The 18,736-nt window shown below is 49.7% G+C and overlaps 1 protein-coding gene across 1 annotated transcript in view; it reads right to left on the reverse strand.

Annotated features, from left to right (window-relative positions):
* The window catches only part of LOC144768904 (cell adhesion molecule CEACAM6-like), a 113,623-nt gene that overhangs the window by 24,397 nt on the left and 70,490 nt on the right, over window positions 1–18,736 (reverse strand). The window contains exon 5 of the mRNA XM_078652917.1: window positions 1,657–1,801. Coding sequence (XP_078509043.1) covers window positions 1,657–1,801 — 145 coding nt within the window. The remainder of the gene's footprint in view (window positions 1–1,656; window positions 1,802–18,736) is intronic.

Below are 18,736 nucleotides of genomic sequence, written 5' to 3' on the forward strand. Positions count from 1 at the left end.
AAGGACTATAGACAGACCCTGAAGATGAAGAGAGAGCAACGTTAATCCCGGGAAAGAAACACTAAGGAAGGGCAAGAGACAGAGACTGAAGACGAAGGGAGATAGGGATTAATCCCAGGAAGGGAACAAAGAGGAAGGGCTAGAGACAGACTCTGAAGATGAAGGGAGATGGGGGTTAATCCCGGGAAAGTAATACTGAGGAAAGACTAGAGACAGACCCTGAAGGCAAAGAAATATGGGGGTTAATCCTGGGAAGGAAACACTAAGAAAGGGATAGAGACAGACCCTGAAGACACAGGGAGATGGGGATTAATCCTGGGAAGAAAACACTGAGGAAGGGCTAGAGAGAGACCCTGAAGATGAAGAGATGGGCGTCAATCCCAAGAAGGAAACACGGAGGATGGACTAGAGACAGACCCTGAAGACAAAGGAGGAGACGGGGGTTAATCCCAGGAGCAATGCAATGAGCAAGGGCAGGAGGCAGACCCTATAGACGAAGGGAGATGGAGGTTAATCCCAGGAAGAAACACTGAGAGGGGCTAGAGACAGGCCCGGGAGATGAAGGGAGGTGGGGGTTAAGGAAACACTGACAAAGGGCTAGAGACAGACCTAAAGATGAAGGGAGATGAGAGTTAATCCCAGGAAGGACACACTGAAGAAGAGCTAGAGACAGAACCTGAGTATAAAATGTGATGGGTGTAAATTCCAGAGAGGAAACACAAAGGAAGGGCTAGAGACACACCCTAAAGACGAAGGGCGAAGGGCATTAATCCCAGAAAGGAAACAGTAATGAAGGATTTGAGAGAGACCTTGACGATGAAGGGAGATGGGTGTTATTCCCAGCAAGGAAACACTGAGGAAGTACGAGAAACAGACCCTGAGGATGAAGAGAGGTGGTGGTTAATTTTGGGAAAGAAACACTGATGAAGGACTAAAGAGAGACCTGAAGACAAAGGGAGAAGGGGTTAGAAAATCCTGGGGAAAGGCTAGAGACAAACCTTGAAGACAAAGGGAGATGGGCTTTTATCCTGGGAAGGAAAGGCCGAGGAAGGGATAGAGGCAGACCCTGAAGAAAACAAAGGTAGATGGGTTGATCCCAGAAAGCAAACACTAAGGAGGGGCTAAAGACAGACCTTGAAGAGAAGGGTGATGATGTTAATCCAAGAAAGGAAACAACGAGCAAGCATTTGAGCGAAACCTTGAATATGAAGGGAGCTGGGGCTTAATCTGAGGCAGGAAGGAAACAGTGAAGAATGGCTGGAGCTAGACCCTGAAGATGAATGGATAAGGACATTGATCTCAGAAAGAAAACACTGAGGAAGGGCTAGAGACAATCCCTGAAGAGAAAGATGATGGTGTTAATCCCAGAAAGGAATCACAAAGGAAGGCCTAAAGAGAGACTCTGAAGATGAAGGCTGAAGGACATTAATCTCAGAAAGGAAACACTGAGGAAGGGCTTAGACAGAAGTGAAGACGAAGGGAGAGGGGGGGTTAATCCCGGGAAGGAAACACTGAGGAAGGACTAGAGACAGATCCTGAAGATGAAAGAAGATGGAGATTTATCACAGAAAGGAAATACTGAGGAAGGATTAGAAACCATTGGTAGCTGAAGCCACAGATGGAGATATTTTGGCATGAGTCTCAATGCACACTTACCCTGAGGCAGGCTTCCTTATCACAAAGAAGTAAACCAGCATACACACAATGATGACTACCATTAGGATGGCGATTGCAATGCCAATGATAACTACAACTGAGAGGCCTGGACTACCAACTGGAGAAGGGTCTGTTCCGGCCGTTCCTGAAAAGCAAAGCGAGAGGGGAAGGGTCAGAAAATCATATATTGCTATGGTTTAACATATGCTTGTGTCAGGGAGCTCTGTACACACCATCCTTCACTGTAAAAGGGTTTCAGCACTCTTATGTACAACCACTACTCTGTACTTTTGGCCACTTTTATCAACACCTACTGTCACATAACCATTAGCGTGACGTACTGAGGGTCCGATTTACAGAACTAACGTAAGACAAAATCCTAAACTTACTACCATTTTGGTATTCACAGAAGGCACTTACTCATTTTGGTATTCATAGAAGGCACTTAATTATCAATGAGTAAGTGCCTTCTGTGAATACCAAAATGAGTAAGGGCCATATGTATGATATTTTGGTTTTGCGATTCTCAAATAGCGATTTTTTGCAAATCGCTATTTGAGAATCGCAAAACCCTATGCATGTAGGATTTGAAAATAATTTTGTGAATCCTACGTATTCCTTAATTGAGAATTGCAAATTGCGATTCACAATTAAGGAATACCTCCCCATTCATTCCTATGGGCCTAGAGGCACATAGGAATGAATGGGAAGACATTCTCAATTTGCGATTCTCAATTAGAGAATCGCAAATTGAGAATGCAATTTCAAGGGTGCCAGGGTGTCAAAAGGACACCCCGTTGCATCCCTGAAATGTGCATGTGTTCACATGTGGCACACATACATGCCCTAAGAGCATGTATGTGCGCCACATTGCACTTTGAGAAATGCAAAAAAGTGTATTTTTCAAAGAAATTGCAAATTGCCACTAACTTGAAGTTGGTGGTAATTTGCGATTCCTTAGGGCCAAATTGCACTTTTTCTGGGCCTCTTCCATTGCATTTAAGGAATGGCAATGTACGATTCCTTAAATGCAATTGCAATATAGGGAATCACAAATTTGCGATTCCTTATTTTGCGAGGCTGTTTTCCATTCATACATCCCACTTAGCCAAATTGCGATCACAAATGCCGAAATTCTATGAATTTCAGCGTTTGCAATTGCAATTTTGAATGATACATATGGCCCTAAGTGCCTTCTGTGAGTACCAAAATGAGTAAATGGTAGTAAATTTAGGATTTTGTCTTAAGTTAGTTCTGTGAATCGGGTCCTGAAAGTGTAGGGGATGTACACTGCGGCGCTCTAAATTGGCGGGAGTACAAAGACTGCATACACTCCCTGGTATACCAGTGAGATGTATGCACTGAGCCCTGTGACGCTCCATATGGGTGGGGGTGCAAAGACTGCACTCTATGTCCTTGTATACAGGTGAGAGTGTATGCCCTGAGCCCTGTGACGCTCCATATGGGTGGGAGTACAATAACATAATAGTCTTTCTTGAATACCAGTGAGATGTATGCACTGAGCCCTGTGACACTCCATATGGGTGGGAGTACAATAACATAATAGTCTTTCTTGAATACCAGTGAGATGTATGCACTGAGCCCTGTGACACTCCATATGGGTGGGAGTACAAAGACTGCATACTCTCACTTGTATACAGGTGAGGGTGTATGAGCTGAGCCCTGTGGTGCACCGCATGTGTGGGAGTAAAAAGACTGCATACTCTGCCTTGTAAACATGTGTGTGAGTGTGTGTAAGAGTGTACGCTGTGGCCCTCTACACATGAGTGGGAGTATAATACTGGATTCGCTGACATCATAAACGTTTGTGTCTAATCATTGTGCTGTATGGCCCTCCACATGAGTGGGAGTACACAAACTGAATACTTTGTCCGTGAATAAGGGTGAGAGTGTATGTATTGAGCCCTGTGGCCCTCCACATGAGTGGGAGTACAAAGACTGAATACTTTGTCCTTGTATACTGGTGAGAGTGCATGCACTGAGCACAGTGGTGCTCCACATGGGTGTGAGCACAAAGACTGCATACGGTGTCCGTGTATACTGGTGAGAGTGTATGTGCTGAGCCCTGTGGCCCTCCACATGAGTGAGAGTACAAAGACTGCATAGTCTGTCTTTTAAACATGTGTGTGTAAGCACTGCACGGTATGCCGCTCCACGTGGGTGGAAGTACAAAGATTGCAGTCTCTGCCTTGCTAACCAATGTGTGGGTGTGTGTAAGAGTGTCAGTGAAGAATAGAGTGACGCACTCCTGTAGGGTATTCTTTGATGGTATCAAATGATGGTAATCCAGTAGGTGGTGCAAAAGGGTAAGTCCTCCTGAGTATGAGTGTAATCAAGACGTGCTTGCACTTTCTTGGCGTCAGAGAATGTCTCCCTTATTCAGTCAATGAGAAAAATTATTTTGAACTTTAATCAATAAAGTAGTAAACTTGCTTCACAACGTTGATTATAAAGAGTGTCTTTTTGTTTATTTCTGAAGCTATCCAATGACACAATTCTTCTTTTTAATCTGTTAAGTCATCTTTGAATTCAGCCTTCATTCAAAAATGCCCAATGCATTTCGGGCCAATGAGCCCTTCATCAGGGGATACTACACTACAAATAAGGAAACAGGGTCTCAGCAAAACAACCACGAATATTCATACAATAAATAAATAAAGTTGAGCTGCATTTGGTGAATGTCTAACGTGTGGTCGTCAAGGTGATAACACGTGGAACACTACGGTAAACTCAGCAATCCGTGCTTGAAAGGTGATCGCGTAGTCGGTAAAAATTTGTTTCTGGTGAGTCATGCCGTAAAAACAAGTGAATTGGTGGTGTGTTTACGTGCCAAGAATGCTGTACACGGTCGAAGGTACATACAAATTGTGACCATGCTCCAAAGATAAAAGTATAAAGACGGCATGTGCTCGTGTAGAAAATAAAAGTGCTGTGGTGTTAATAAAACGAAAAGTCGATAGATAAAACCCAAACGTTTAAGGTGGTGCATTGACGCCGGTCAATGGGTAAGGTCGAAAACGTACGCGTCTGTACAAACAATGATTTAAGCATCTGTGCAAACAAAAAGAAGATGTCTGAACATAAGATATCTGAAATATAATGCTAGACGTGCCAACATTACATCGATAGTATAACTTACTTGGAGTTACGTGTGCCAATAATCGATCCATGCAGTTTTTCAAAAGCCGGGCGGCGTTTGTGAAAGGTGTATGTGTACGTAGACGTCCGCCAGATATACCCGACGAGGTTTGGAATTGGGGGAGTGTATAAACTACTGAGAAGAAAGACTCGTAGTTGCATACTCGGTATGGAAGTGCGAGGAAAAAATACTTGTAGTTTCGTGCTAGGTGTTAACCCCCGCACTGTGCCCCAACTCCAGAGTATGTACACATATGCATGGGACCTATGCCGGTCCTCTGAATGAACAAGCCAACCCTGTTTGATTCTTAGTGGTCAGTGTTGGCCGCAGTTTTTATTACAATGCATGCATATACTGTTTGTCATACGTCACATGTGGTTTTGCCATACAATACTGTTAGAAACGGGACCCCCGGCCAGCCAGTGCTCACGCCAAAGTCAGTCAGGGATCACCATTTCTAAGTCAGGGCAAGGGAGTTACACACCAAGATAACCCCTGCTCACCCTCTAGGTAACGTGACGCGAGCAGCAAGGCTAATCTCGGAGGCGATGTGTAAAGCGTTTGCGCGCGCACCCCAGCAACAACACCCTAGGCCCACCACAAAGGAAACTCCACACAAGGTTATATAAAAATAGCCTTTGTATTATAATAAAAACACATTAGATAAGACACACACTTTACAATGTGCCAACAGGCACGGGCAGAATTTAAAAGGGATTATGTACAGGACAGGGCCACCTGGACCACTGTCAGGGGTATGCACGTTTTAGAAATAATACTTGTAGGTATAACACTTAGCACATAAACATATAATGACTGTAGCACCAAAATAGTAGATGTAGCACACAACCAGTAACTACTGGTAAAGGGTAAATACCTCCTACGCAACCCTAAACACTGTAGGAAAATCACGCAGGGAACTAGGACCTTATTATCAGGACCTATGGAAGGAAAACACCATCACCTAAGCATGTCACATTTAGCAAAGGGAAGGAAACCTAAAACAATCCTCTAAGCAGGTTACTTTTAGCAAAGGGGAAGAAAAGCAATCGCCTAAGCAAGTCACATTTAGCAAAGGTAATAAACCAAAGTCACTCCTCTATGCAGGTCACTTTTAGCACAGGGGAAGAAACATAAACAATCACCTAAGCAGGTCACATTTAGAAAAGGTAATAAAACATAAACAATCCTCTAAGCAGGTCACTTTTAGCACAGGAGAAGAAACATAAACAATCACCTAAGCAGGTCACTTTTAGCAAAGGTAATAAACCATTAACAATCCTCTAAGCAGGTCACGTTTAGCAAAGGGGATAAAACATAAACATATTGCACAGGAGGCATTTAAAACACATTCAGAGGTGCAGGTAGAACATTTGTCAGGGCAGGCTGCGCAGGCAGCCAAGAACACAAGCCTAAACGTAGCAACTGTCCACTAAGTGCTGGACAGTTGTGAATCACTGATGGCCAACGTTGGAGCCTCGTAGGCTCAAGAACAAGGGGGTGGAACACCACGTGGGAGCCTTGCTGGGCTCTAAATAACAATGTGGCAATCTAGAGCCTCTCTCTGGCTCTAAAACAAAAGAATGGGATGCATGAGCCTCTCGGGGCTCCTAGAACAATGCGGCCGGGTCTGAGCCTTCCTGGGCTCGGAGAACAACTGCGGGGCTCTGGAGCCTCTCGTGGCTCAACAAACAAAATATGCCCCTCAGAGCCTCGCAGGCTCGTAGATACAAATTGCCCCCAGGAGCCTCGGGGCTCCAAACACCAAAAATGCGGGGCCATTGGAGTCCCTCACGGGGGACTCAGAACAGATGACTATGTCCCAAGAGCCACTCAGGCTCTACACACTGGAGGGGAGGGGCGGGCACCGGCAATGTGCCCCGACGCCCTCCTCCCTCCTCGTCACTCACCGGCTGTCTGGCTCTCTGGTGCCATGGCGCTTCCCTTCGCTGGCTGCAGGGCCCCGCGGCTCGCGCGGCCGGCCCTCTCTCACTCTCCCCGGGGCTTCCTGACTCGTAGGCAGGCGGCCAATCGCAGCGCAAGTCGCCCGGCGAGCCTCGCCCGGCCTTAGCCAATGGCAGCGCGGCTCTCCGGATGACGTCAGCGGCTGCTCTCTCTCGGTCCCGGTGCTGCTGTGGAGATTCGGGGCAACACACGAGGGGTAGGCACTTAAATGGGCAAAATAAAGCGGGCTGAGCACCTGTTACATACACGGAAGCGTGGGCCAAATGCAGGGTGGGCACCTGCTTTAGAAATAAATCGTAAAACCGCACAACACGCAGGGTGGGCACCTGCTATTCCGCATGCAAAATGCGGGGCGGCGACACGCTGAAAATGAAGCAAACAGCGCTCCCGGCGCTAGAAATACAATTAAAGTGCTCACAGCGCTAGAGGCAGTCCACAGCGCTCCCAGGCGCTTCTTAGAGGTAAAATAGAGCTCTAGCAAGGTCTGGAAGCAGGCAGGGGGGCAAGGCTGGGCCCAGAGCCAGCTCACTGGGTCTCCAGGCAGGGAGACAGTCCAAGTGGCGGTCCTCCTGGCCCCAGCAACAGCAGCAGCCCCCTCAGATAAGATCCTGGCAGAGAACAAATTGCAAGGGACACAGCCCCTTCTTATACCCATAAATCCTTTGTCTCAGGGTGCAGGGTGGGGGGAAACCAGTTGCAGCTGGTTTTGGCGCACCCTTGATGGCCCAACCACCCCTTTCATTCACTGGGGAGGCTAGGGTCGTTAGACGCATCACAGGTGGCGGAGCCAGCATTGTGTGGGGAAAGCCCAGCCCCATCAAGGAACCAGGTGCACCCCTCCCTCACATCACTCATGCTAATCTCTCCACTCACTCCTGGGCAGACCCATCCAGACTTCCTGGAGCCAGGCTTGCCAGCCAGCTCCAGCCAATCACGCTCCAGCACCCTCACGGCACACACACATCAATGTCTAGAAGTGGCACTTCCCTACTAGACAAATACAAGCCGCACATACCATTGCGCAGCATTCACTCTCACGAGTTCACACATACCAAACTCGGGCCTGCACTCCCACACATCAGGAACTAACATGGACACAAGCATTCCCCATGCATTCCTATGGGAGGGCAGGCCAGCCATACTACACGCATGCACTTTACTCTGGGACACAGGGAAAAAGTGCGCAGAGACCCAAAAATCACTAACACTGGGTCACAAATAAAAGCAAAAAGTTTAGGGGTGAACCTGCCATAAGGGCCAAGTCCAACACAACCCCCTTCCAGCCAAAATGCAGGGCAGACCAATCACCACCATGATGGACTTCCCTGCTTGGGGCGATAAAACACGGACGCGGGCCCGCAACTGCAGGGACACCCTCCTGTTTTACGCCACGGTGAACCCCTGGGGTTCCTTCTAAAACTACTGTAGGGACTAACTGGGCTACCCCACTGGTACTCTCCAGCTGTCCTCGGCCAGGACCAGGCCCTAGGCCACCCAGGTGCCACTGGATCCTGCCTACTCACAGAGTGGGGGGTAGTAACCCCTGGCACATAGTAGCCATTCTCCACCCTTCCTGTCTGCAAGACAGGGCTAGACTGCCACTGGTTCTACAGCCTAGGGTCTACAACCTCAGGCGGACCAGAAGTCTCAGGGAAGTCTCTCCTGCCCCTACCTCTTCTCCTAGGGTTCCTCCTCCTCCTGCGAGGGGTACCCTCAGAACACCATTCTCCCAACCTAGGGTTTAACCCCTCAGGTTGCACCGGGGTCAGAGGTGGGCTCTCCCACCCTCGGCACCCCCTTCCAGAGTCCTGCTCCCTCCCAACCGGGGCGGTGCATCTGGAAGAAGAACTGGTCAGTACACTGATTACAGTAGTCCCACCCTTCAGGTCAGGTGGATCCTGAACCTGGCCTTCCAACCTCTGGCCTAAAACCTTCAGTGGAATCACTGCCTGGCACTCCAGGACTTCTGGGGACTCACATACTATCCCCCAACTACTCCTTTCGCTGGACTCCTGTACCCTCCCTACTGGAGCGGTACTGCCAGACTCTAGAACCATAGAAGCTCCGCTTACAGATGCTCCAGGTCCTCTACACACTAGGAGATCTCCCTCAAGTGAACTAACAGGCAAGCCTAGGTTCCCATCCTGGTGTTCCCTAAAGAAACCATCCAGGCTTTGAGGCAAGGCTTCGGGCGTCTGGGGACTCTCGGTCTCACACTCACTCCTGCTCCACTGAGACAGGCAGTAAGCCACTACACCCTCCTCACTATACTGGGACCTAGCTGGGCTACACTGACCCTCCTCCACCACGCTGGGCTGGAGGACACCTGACCCACTATTGTTGGAATCACCCACTAATGACTCCAGAGAACCTCTCGCACTGTCCCAGCGCTCTACTTCCTTTGCAAGGTCCCAAGGACAAAAGGAACCACACCTCAACAGGTGCTGGCGCAACTCTGGACAAACAACACTGAGCAACTGCTCTTTGAGGTACATATTCACTACTCCGTCCACCTCATTGTCCGAGTTAGCCATCAGCCAATCCCACATTGCATCAGAACAGTCATCCACAAAATACTTCCACTCCTGGTGGGGTGGTTTCCTGAGGTTCCTGAACTTCAACCTGAACTCCTCCTCTGGGGGAACAGGTACCATACTCGGGGAACTGGGAGTGGGACTTTCTACACTAAAATTTAAATAGCTGCCACCACTGGACTCAACCCTCCCTGGGGAATCCAGAAAACAATAACTGCACTCAGGGGATAACCTACCCTCTAGGGTTACCTTCTCCCTGAACAATGCCCTTTCAGCCTCTAGTTTGGCGTGCTCCAACCTGAGCTGTTCCATCTCTAGCTGATGCTCCCGCTCTTCCCTCCTATCTAACCACTCCTCTGGGGACAGGACAAGGGATGGGGCGCTGGTACTGACACTGGACCCAGATGGGACTCCCTATCTATGGGGTCCTCACCATCTGCTGGTGCCCATTCACTGTCATCCTCATCATCCGAATCTTCACGGCTCCCCACAGACTCACCACCCTCATGGCGTGCGGCCCGGGCCCTATCTCTCTCACTGTGCTCAAGATCCCATTGATCCTTCTGCCATTGGATCAGGCTGTCCCTAAGCTGAGACTGAGTATATGACTCACTCACCTCCATGCCTCCCTCTTCACAGAATCTGACCAGCTCTAACCTACTGTATCTAAAAAGGCCACAGAGATCAAAAACAGGCTCCATGTTGGCGGACGTTCTCAAGAAGAGTTTGACACAGGGAACCTCGGGGTCTGAGCTTAACAGGAGTAGACAATTACAAAAATTCAGCAAGATTCCTATCTCAGAGAACTTGTACTCCTCTGTCCAGTGTAACACACCACTTATTCACCCCCGCCCCTCTCGGTAAGGCAGTTTCTACCACCCCTGATTTCTCAACCTGACCATAAAGTGACACAGGTACCAATCTGAGAGCAGGGCGGGGAACAAAGGTACTGGACAGAATTACAAAATGACACCTTTCAGGAGAAGCAATACTTGAACTTCACCAGAAAAACAATAATCCCCAAAATGTGGTTATCTAAAATTGTAGAGTTTTGTAGTGTGGCCTGTCGCCACTGTGGTACAGCGCAAACGCAAGTCCAATCCCACCGATGCCACCAATGTTAGAAACGGGACCCCGGCCGGCCAATGTTCACGCCAAAGTCAGTAAGGGATCACCATTTCTAAGTCAGGGCAAGGGAGTTACAAACCAAGATAACCCCTGCTCACCCTCTAGGTAACGTGACGCGAGCAGCAAGGCTAATCTCGGAGGCGATGTGTAAAGCGTTTGCGCGCGCACCCCAGCAACAACACCCTAGGCCCACCACAAAGGAAACTCCACACAAGGTTATATAAAAATAGCCTTTGTATTATAATAAAAACACATTAGATAAGACACACACTTTACAATGTGCCAACAGGCACGGGCAGAATTTACAAGGGATTATGTACAGGACAGGGCCACCTGGACCACTGTCAGGGGTATGCACTTTTTAGAAATAATACTTGTAGGTATAACACTTAGCACATAAACGTATAATGACTGTAGCACCAAAATAGTAGATGTAGCACACAACCAGTAACTACTGGTAAAGGGTAAATACCTCCTATGCAACCCTAAACACTGTAGGAAAATCACGCAGGGAACTAGGACCTTATTATCAGGACCTATGGAAGGAAAACACCATCACCTAAGCATGTCACATTTAGCAAAGGGAAGGAAACCTAAAACAATCCTCTAAGCAGGTTACTTTTAGCAAAGGGGAAGAAAAGCAATCGCCTAAGCAAGTCACATTTAGCAAAGGTAATAAACCAAAGTCACTCCTCTATGCAGGTCACTTTTAGCACAGGGGAAGAAACATAAACAATCACCTAAGCAGGTCACATTTAGAAAAGGTAATAAAACATAAACAATCCTCTAAGCAGGTCACTTTTAGCACAGGGGAAGAAACATAAACAATCACCTAAGCAGGTCACTTTTAGCAAAGGTAATAACCCATTAACAATCCTCTAAGCAGGTCACGTTTAGCAAAGGGGATAAAACATAAACATATTGCACAGGAGGCATTTAAAACACATTCAGAGGTGCAGGTAGAACATTTGTCAGGGCAGGCTGCGCAGGCAGCCAAGAACACAAGCCTAAACGTAGCAACTGTCCACTAAGTGCTGGACAGTTGTGAATCACTGATGGCCAACGTTGGAGCCTCGTAGGCTCAAGAACAAGGGGGTGGAACACCACGTGGGAGCCTTGCTGGGCTCTAAATAACAATGTGGCACTCTAGAGCCTCTCTCTGGCTCTAAAACAAAAGAATGGGACGCATGAGCCTCTCGGGGCTCCTAGAACAATGCGGCCGGGTCTGAGCCTTCCTGGGCTCGGAGAACAACTGCGGGGCTCTGGAGCCTCTCGTGGCTCAACAAACAAAATATGCCCCTGAGAGCATCGCAGGCTCGTAGATACAAATTGCCCCCAGGAGCCTCGGGGCTCCAAGCACCAAAAATGCGGGGTCGTTGGAGTCCCTCACGGGGGACTCAGAACAGATGACTATGCCCCAAGAGCCACTCAGGCTCTACACACTGGAGGGGAGGGGCGGGCACCGGCAATGTGCCCGACGCCCTCCTCCCTCCTCGTCATTCACCGGCTGTGGCTCTCTGGTGCCACGGCGCTTCCCTTCGCTGGCTGCAGGGCCCCGCGGCTCGCGCGGCCGGCCCTCTCTCACTCTCCCCGGGGCTTCCTGACTCGTAGGCAGGCGGCCAATCGCAGCGCAAGTCGCCCGGAGAGCCTCGCCCGGCCTTAGCCAATGGCAGCGCGGCACTCCGGATGATGTCAGCGGCTGCTCTCTCTCGGTCCCGGTGCTGCTGTGGAGATTCGGGGCAACACACGAGGGGTAGGCACTTAAATGGGCAAAATAAAGCGGGCTGAGCACCTGTTACATACACGGAAGCGTGGGCCAAATGCAGGGTGGGCACCTGCTTTAGAAATAAATCGTAAAACCGCACAACACGCAGGGTGGGCACCTGCTATTCCGCATGCAAAATGAGGGGCGGCGACACGCTGAAAATGAAGCAAACAGCGCTCCCGGCGCTAGAAATACAATTAAAGTGCTCACAGCGCTAGAGGCAGTCCACAGCGCTCCCAGGCGCTTCTTAGAGGCAAAATAGAGCTCCAGCAAGGTCTGGAAGCAGGCAGGGGGGCAAGGCTGGGCCCAGAGCCAGCTCACTGGGTCTCCAGGCAGGGAGACAGTCCAAGTGGCGGTCCTCCTGGCACCAGCAACAGCAGCAGCCCCCTCAGATAAGATCCTGGCAGAGAACAAATTGCAAGGGACACAGCCCCTTCTTATACCCATAAATCCTTTGTCTCAGGGTGCAGGGTGGGGGGAAACCAGTTGCAGCTGGTTTTGGAGCACCCTTGATCGCCCAACCACCCCTTTCATTCACTGGGGAGGCTAGGGTCGTTAGACGCACCACAGGGGGCAGAGCCAGCATTGTGTGGGGAAAGCCCAGCCCCATCAAGGAACCAGGTGCACCCCTCCCTCACATCACTCATGCTAATCTCTCCACTCACTCCTGGGCAGACCCATCCAGACTTCCTGGAGCCAGGCTTGCCAGCCAGCTCCAGCCAATCACGCTCCAGCACCCTCACGGCACACACACATCAATGTCTAGAAGTGGCACTTCCCTACTAGACACATACAAGCCGCACATACCATTGCGCAGCATTCACTCTCACGAGTTCACACATACCAAACTCGGGCCTGCACTCCCCAAACATCAGGAACTAACATGGACACAAGCATTCCCCATGCATTCCTATGGGAGGGCAGGCCAGCCATACTACATGCATGCACTTTACTCTGGGACACAGGGAAAAAGTGCGCAGAGACCCAAAAATCACTAACACTGTGTCACAAATAAAAGCAAAAAAAGAGGAAACTGAGATGCTGTGAAGGGTTTATATAGGACAGTGGCTCTATGGGTGGTCACGTGATATATGTCCTTCATGGAAAATGTAGTTCTGTTTAAACTTTATTGTGATTGGCTGCTGTAAAAGTAAGTAAGGAAAAGAGAAGAGAAGAGAAGAGAAGAGAAGCATAATTGGAGCCACCGGTCCTGCAATAGAATTCATTTTCCGATCATTTAGTTGTGGTTATAAAGGGCGTCATCAGCAGGGGTTAATGTTTTTGGCGACAAGCATGGTTTGCAAAACCTGATATAGACTAAGGTGAGAGTGGGACGGGGCTTTATACAGTGTGTTTGAGGTATTGGTTAGGAAGGGTTCATTTGTCTAGGGATACATTGCTTAGACCCAATACACGCCCTACAATCATGAGCATTAACATGCTGCTTTTATAACCAGCTTGATTACTGAGTTGACTTCCCCTGGCGGTGACACATTTTGTCAGCACATTTACCTGTACCCACTACTGAGTTTGGATTTAACATTGGCAAAATGTTGTTCTGTTTTATATGGGTGGGGCCCTCATGTCAGCGAAGACATCACAGACTTCATCAGCCCGCACGCCCTCACCTCCGCTGACTATATCCTCCTTGGAGACCTCAACTTCCACCTGGAGAACAACAAGGACCGCAACACCGCCGCCCTGCTGGACAACCTCGCCAACCTCGGACTCAAGCAACTGGTCAACACCCCCACCCACTACGCTGGCCACACGCTTGATCCCGTCTTCTCATCCAGCAAGCACATCACCTTCAGCCACTCCACCGGACTCCACTGGACCGACCACAGCTGCGTCCACTTCAGCTTCAGAAGAACCACGACTCACCACCACCCGCCTCAGGTTCCCCACAGAAGCTGGAGCAAGATCACCACCGACCAGTTCACCACCTCTCTCAGCCAGAACCCACCCGCCAGCGCAACGGACCCCAACGAAGCAGCCCGGAACTTCACGCAGTGGCTGACCGCCTGCGCCGACGTCCTCGCACCACTGAAGAACCCCCCCAGCAGACCCAGAAGCAAGAAGGCATCCTGGTTCACCGACGAACTCAAGGACTCCAAGAAGACCTGCCGCACCCTCGAGAAAGCCTGGCTCCTCGGCCGGACCACCGACCACATGACCGCCCTCAAACACGCCACCCGCAAGCACCACCAGCTTATCCGCACCACCAAGAAGAAATCCCTGAAGGAACGATTGGACAACAATGCCCACGACAGCAAGGAACTCTTCAGCATCGTCAAGGAGTTCTCCAACCCCAGCACCGGCAACAACGACATCACTCCGTCACAAGACCTCTGCGACTCCCTCGCCTCGTTCTTCGACCGCAAGATCGCCGACATCCACAACAGCTTCAGCGCACCATCCACGCACCCCACAGTCGAACCAACGCCCCCCACTACCACCCTCCGCACCTGGACCACGGTGACCACCGAGGACACAGCCCACACGATGAACACCATCCACTCCGGATCACCGACCGAACCCTGCCCACACCACGTCTTCAACAAGGCCGACTCCACCATCGCACCCAACTCCGGAACATCATCAACACCTCCTTCAACATCGCCACCTTCCCGGAGAGCTGGAAGCACACCGAGCTCAGCGCCCTACTGAAGAAACCAACAGCGGACCCCACCGACCTCAAAAACTTCCGCCCCATCTCGCTCCTCCCTTTTCCTGCTAAAGTCATCGAGAAGATCGTCAACAGACAGCTTGCCGCCTTTCTCGAGACGAACGGATCCCTCGATCCCTCGCAGTCCGGTTTCAGAGCCAACCACAGCACCGAGACCGCCCTCATCGCAGCCACCGACGACATCAGAGCCCTGCTCGACAACGGGGAAACAGCGGCACTCATCCTCCTGGACCTATCTGCAGCGTTTGACACTGTCTGCCACCGCACCCTAGTTCAACGCCTCAGCAACCTCGGCATCCAAGAGAAGGCACTGGAGTGGATCACCTCGTTCCTCGCCGGAAGAACACAGAGAGTCCGCCTCCCCCCGTTTCGATCCGAGGCTGCCGAAGTCATCTGCGGCGTTCCGCAAGGATCTTCACTCAGCCCCACCCTCTACATGAGACCTCTTGCAGCCATTGCACACCAACACAACCTCAACATAATCTCTTATGCCGACGACACCCAGCTGATCCTCTCCCTCACCAGAGACCCCGACACCGCCAGAACCTGCCTACGCGTAGGGATGAAAGACGTCGCCGAGTGGATGAAGATCAGCCGCCTGAAACGGAACTCAGACAAGACGGAAGTCCTCATCCTGGGATCATCGCCCTCTGCCTGGGACGACTCCTGGTGGTCCCCCGCCCTGGGCACCGCACCCAATCCAACCGACCACGCACGCAACCTGGGCTTCATCCTGGACTCCTCCCTCTCGATGACCAGACAAGTCAACGCCGTCTCCTCATCGTGCTTCAACACCCTGCGTATCCTGTGAAAGATATTCTGATGGATCCCGACCGAAACCAGGAAGACGGTCACCCAAGCACTCGTCACCAGCCGACTAGACTACGGAAACACCCTCTACGCCGGAACCACAGCCAAGCTACAGAAAAAACTCCAACGCATCCAGAACGCCTCCGCCCGACTCATCCTGGACATATCCTGACGCAGCCACATCTCCTGCCACCTGAAAGACCTGCACTGGCTCCCCGTCAACAAGAGGATCACGTTCCGGCTCCTCACCCACGCACACAAGTCTCTCCACGACCTGGGCCCCAAGTACCTCAACGACCGCCTGACCTTCTACATGCCCGCCAGCTACGGTCCACCAGCCTCGCCCTCGCCGCCGTACCACGCATCCCAAGAGCCACCGCCGGAGGAAGATCCTTCTCCTACCTGGCTGCCAAGACATGGAACTCCATCCCCATCCACCTTCGGCTGACCCAGGACCATCTCGCCTTCAGGAGACAACTCAAGACCTGGCTGTTCGAGCTGTAGCAAACCCCTTCCCCCAAGCGCCTTGAGACCCTCCCGGGTGAGTAGTGCGCTATACAAGTTTTATGATTTATTGATTGATTGATGGTAATGAAAATGTGAAAAGGGGTGGATTTAATCCGATAGGGCATATCACAATCTAGGAACATATATGCTGGCCATTTTTGCATGGAGGCATATCAGTGACTGAGGGGCATATTAGCCAGCGATAATTATATCGCAATATCATCAAGGACACGCTAGCGCGTGTTTCCTTGATGTGGAGTCCGTTTTTTTACAACCTCGCCTCATATTGCTAATGAGATGCAAAGAAGGTGTGGCTGGGAAACCAACACTTGTTAATATCGTGAAGGCAGCTTTGCGATATTAACAAAGAGGTGCAGCGATAAAAAAAATCACGCTACTTCAGCCTTAACTCAGGAATTTAACATCATACTAAGAATGGTAGGTGGGTTATCCTGATACAACCACAGGGTCGTATCAGCAATATTATCGGTGTTTTCAATGGAACATTGCTGGAAAACCAGCGATGTTCCATTGAAAACATCACTATCGCTGAAATATTATTGCCATAGCGCTATGCGTTGTAAAAATAGCGTTATCATGGCGATAATATTCAGCGATAGCCAGCGATAATTTTTCTATCGCTATGTGGGGCCAGCGATAATTATCGCTGGCCCTTGTTAATATGCCCCTGAGATCTTAAACAACCTCTCACTATTTATCTCACAAACGATCAGCACTATCACTCCGCACAACCATAAATAAACCAACTTGCATATTAAATATACCTTAGTGTTTGTGATTCAAGAAAATCAAATAGTTAAATAGTTAAAGTTTATTAATGTAGTTATTTTTAGTTTAGATTAAGAATTTCTATTGAGTTAATTTAACAAGGATGCTTAAAAATGTAATATTATTCTGTTTTAGAATCATGTTATTAGTTTATTTATTTTCAATTTCAAATAATCAATAGCATTTACAAGTAGCATTGGGGTAATTACTTAATAAAGGCATTTCATGTTGTGGGTTGGTGAGAGAAGCAAAGGTAAGGTGAACTGAAGTTGGGAATGCAAATGTATTGAGAAATAAAGGTTTGGTAAAGTAAGAATAGTTGTAGTAATGACACACAGCAGTCTCCTACTGAAAAGAATTTAAAATTAATTACTTCTGGTTGGGGAGGTTCTAGTTTCCGACAGTGGTATTTTCAACCTGCAGAAACCTGGCCAGGCAGAGTTGACTGCTTGATCTCAGTACACAAGTATCAATGTTTGTTTATCATGTCTTTACACTTCAGTTCATGGACCACCATCGGCATTCACACTTTTTAACCTTGTTGGTATCCATCACGTTTTTATTTACCTTCGTTATATTCACGCCGATATATTGTTTTTTTGTATACACTCGAGCACATAATATTTTACTGTGGTTACTTTCACCGGTTTCTCGCAGAGGCCGCCCCCACAGGGGGCTTAGAGGGCAGGCGCCTTAACCCGTGCCAGGCCCCCCCCCAGAGAAAAACCGGTTCGGGGCACTCCCAGAAGCGGGAAAGTCCGTGTCACTCCTCCCTACCCCCGCTAGCTGCACCAAGTGGGCGCCTGGCCCACCGGCCAATGGGGCCAGCGCAGGGGCCAAACCCCCCAATAGGGAAGAGGGCCAGCTAGCCGGGGATGCAAAAGAAAGGGGCATAAAAGCGCCGCGCCCGGGTCCAGCTGGCATCTTGGACATGGGGCAGCGGCAGCACGGCAAAATAATCTTGTCCCACCCACTCACGCCAAAGGAGCAGCAATGTCGCAGTGCTGGAACACGGGCAGGGAAGGGGCGGAAAATAAGGAAACAATGGTTGCTATGGAGGCACACCGACGGGCGGTGTGTAAGAATGGGCACCCTCACACTGGGATGCCGGACGGCAGGGTGAGGGGCCAAACAATGAGAAGGGGGTAGCAAATGGAGATGGCACTCGCTGCCCAGCCCCCGCCGGTTGGCAGGGCATAACAGAGACCAACAAGGTGGCGAGTATGGTCCTAACTCCGGGAAGGAAGCTACCCCCGCGCAAAGTAAGCACTGAGACAACCCAAAAGAACTAACAAACAAACTGCCAGTCCAAAGGGAATGGACAACGGATGTGATCAGCAAACACAGACTGATGATTTATGACCATGCATGACAATTTACAAAATAGTATTTGTTGGACTTGGCCCTTATGGCAGGTTCACCCCTAAACTTTTTGCTTTTTGGTTTTCCAGCGATGTTCCATTGAAAACACCGATAACATTGCTGATACGACCCTGTGGTTGTATCAGGATAACCCACCTACCATTCTTAGTATGATGTTAAATTCCTGAGTTAAGGCTGAAGTAGTGCGATTTTTTTTATCGCTGCACCTCTTTGTTAATATCGCAAAGCTGCCTTCACGATATTAGCAAGTGTTGGTTTCCCAGCCACACCTTCTTTGCATCTCATTAGCAATATGAGGCGAGGTTGTGAAAAAACGGGCTCCACATCAAGGAAACACGCGCTAGCGTGTC

Source organism: Lissotriton helveticus, chromosome 7 (genome assembly GCF_964261635.1).
Source record: "Lissotriton helveticus chromosome 7, aLisHel1.1, whole genome shotgun sequence".
In the NCBI taxonomy this organism is placed as follows: Eukaryota; Metazoa; Chordata; class Amphibia; order Caudata; family Salamandridae; genus Lissotriton; species Lissotriton helveticus.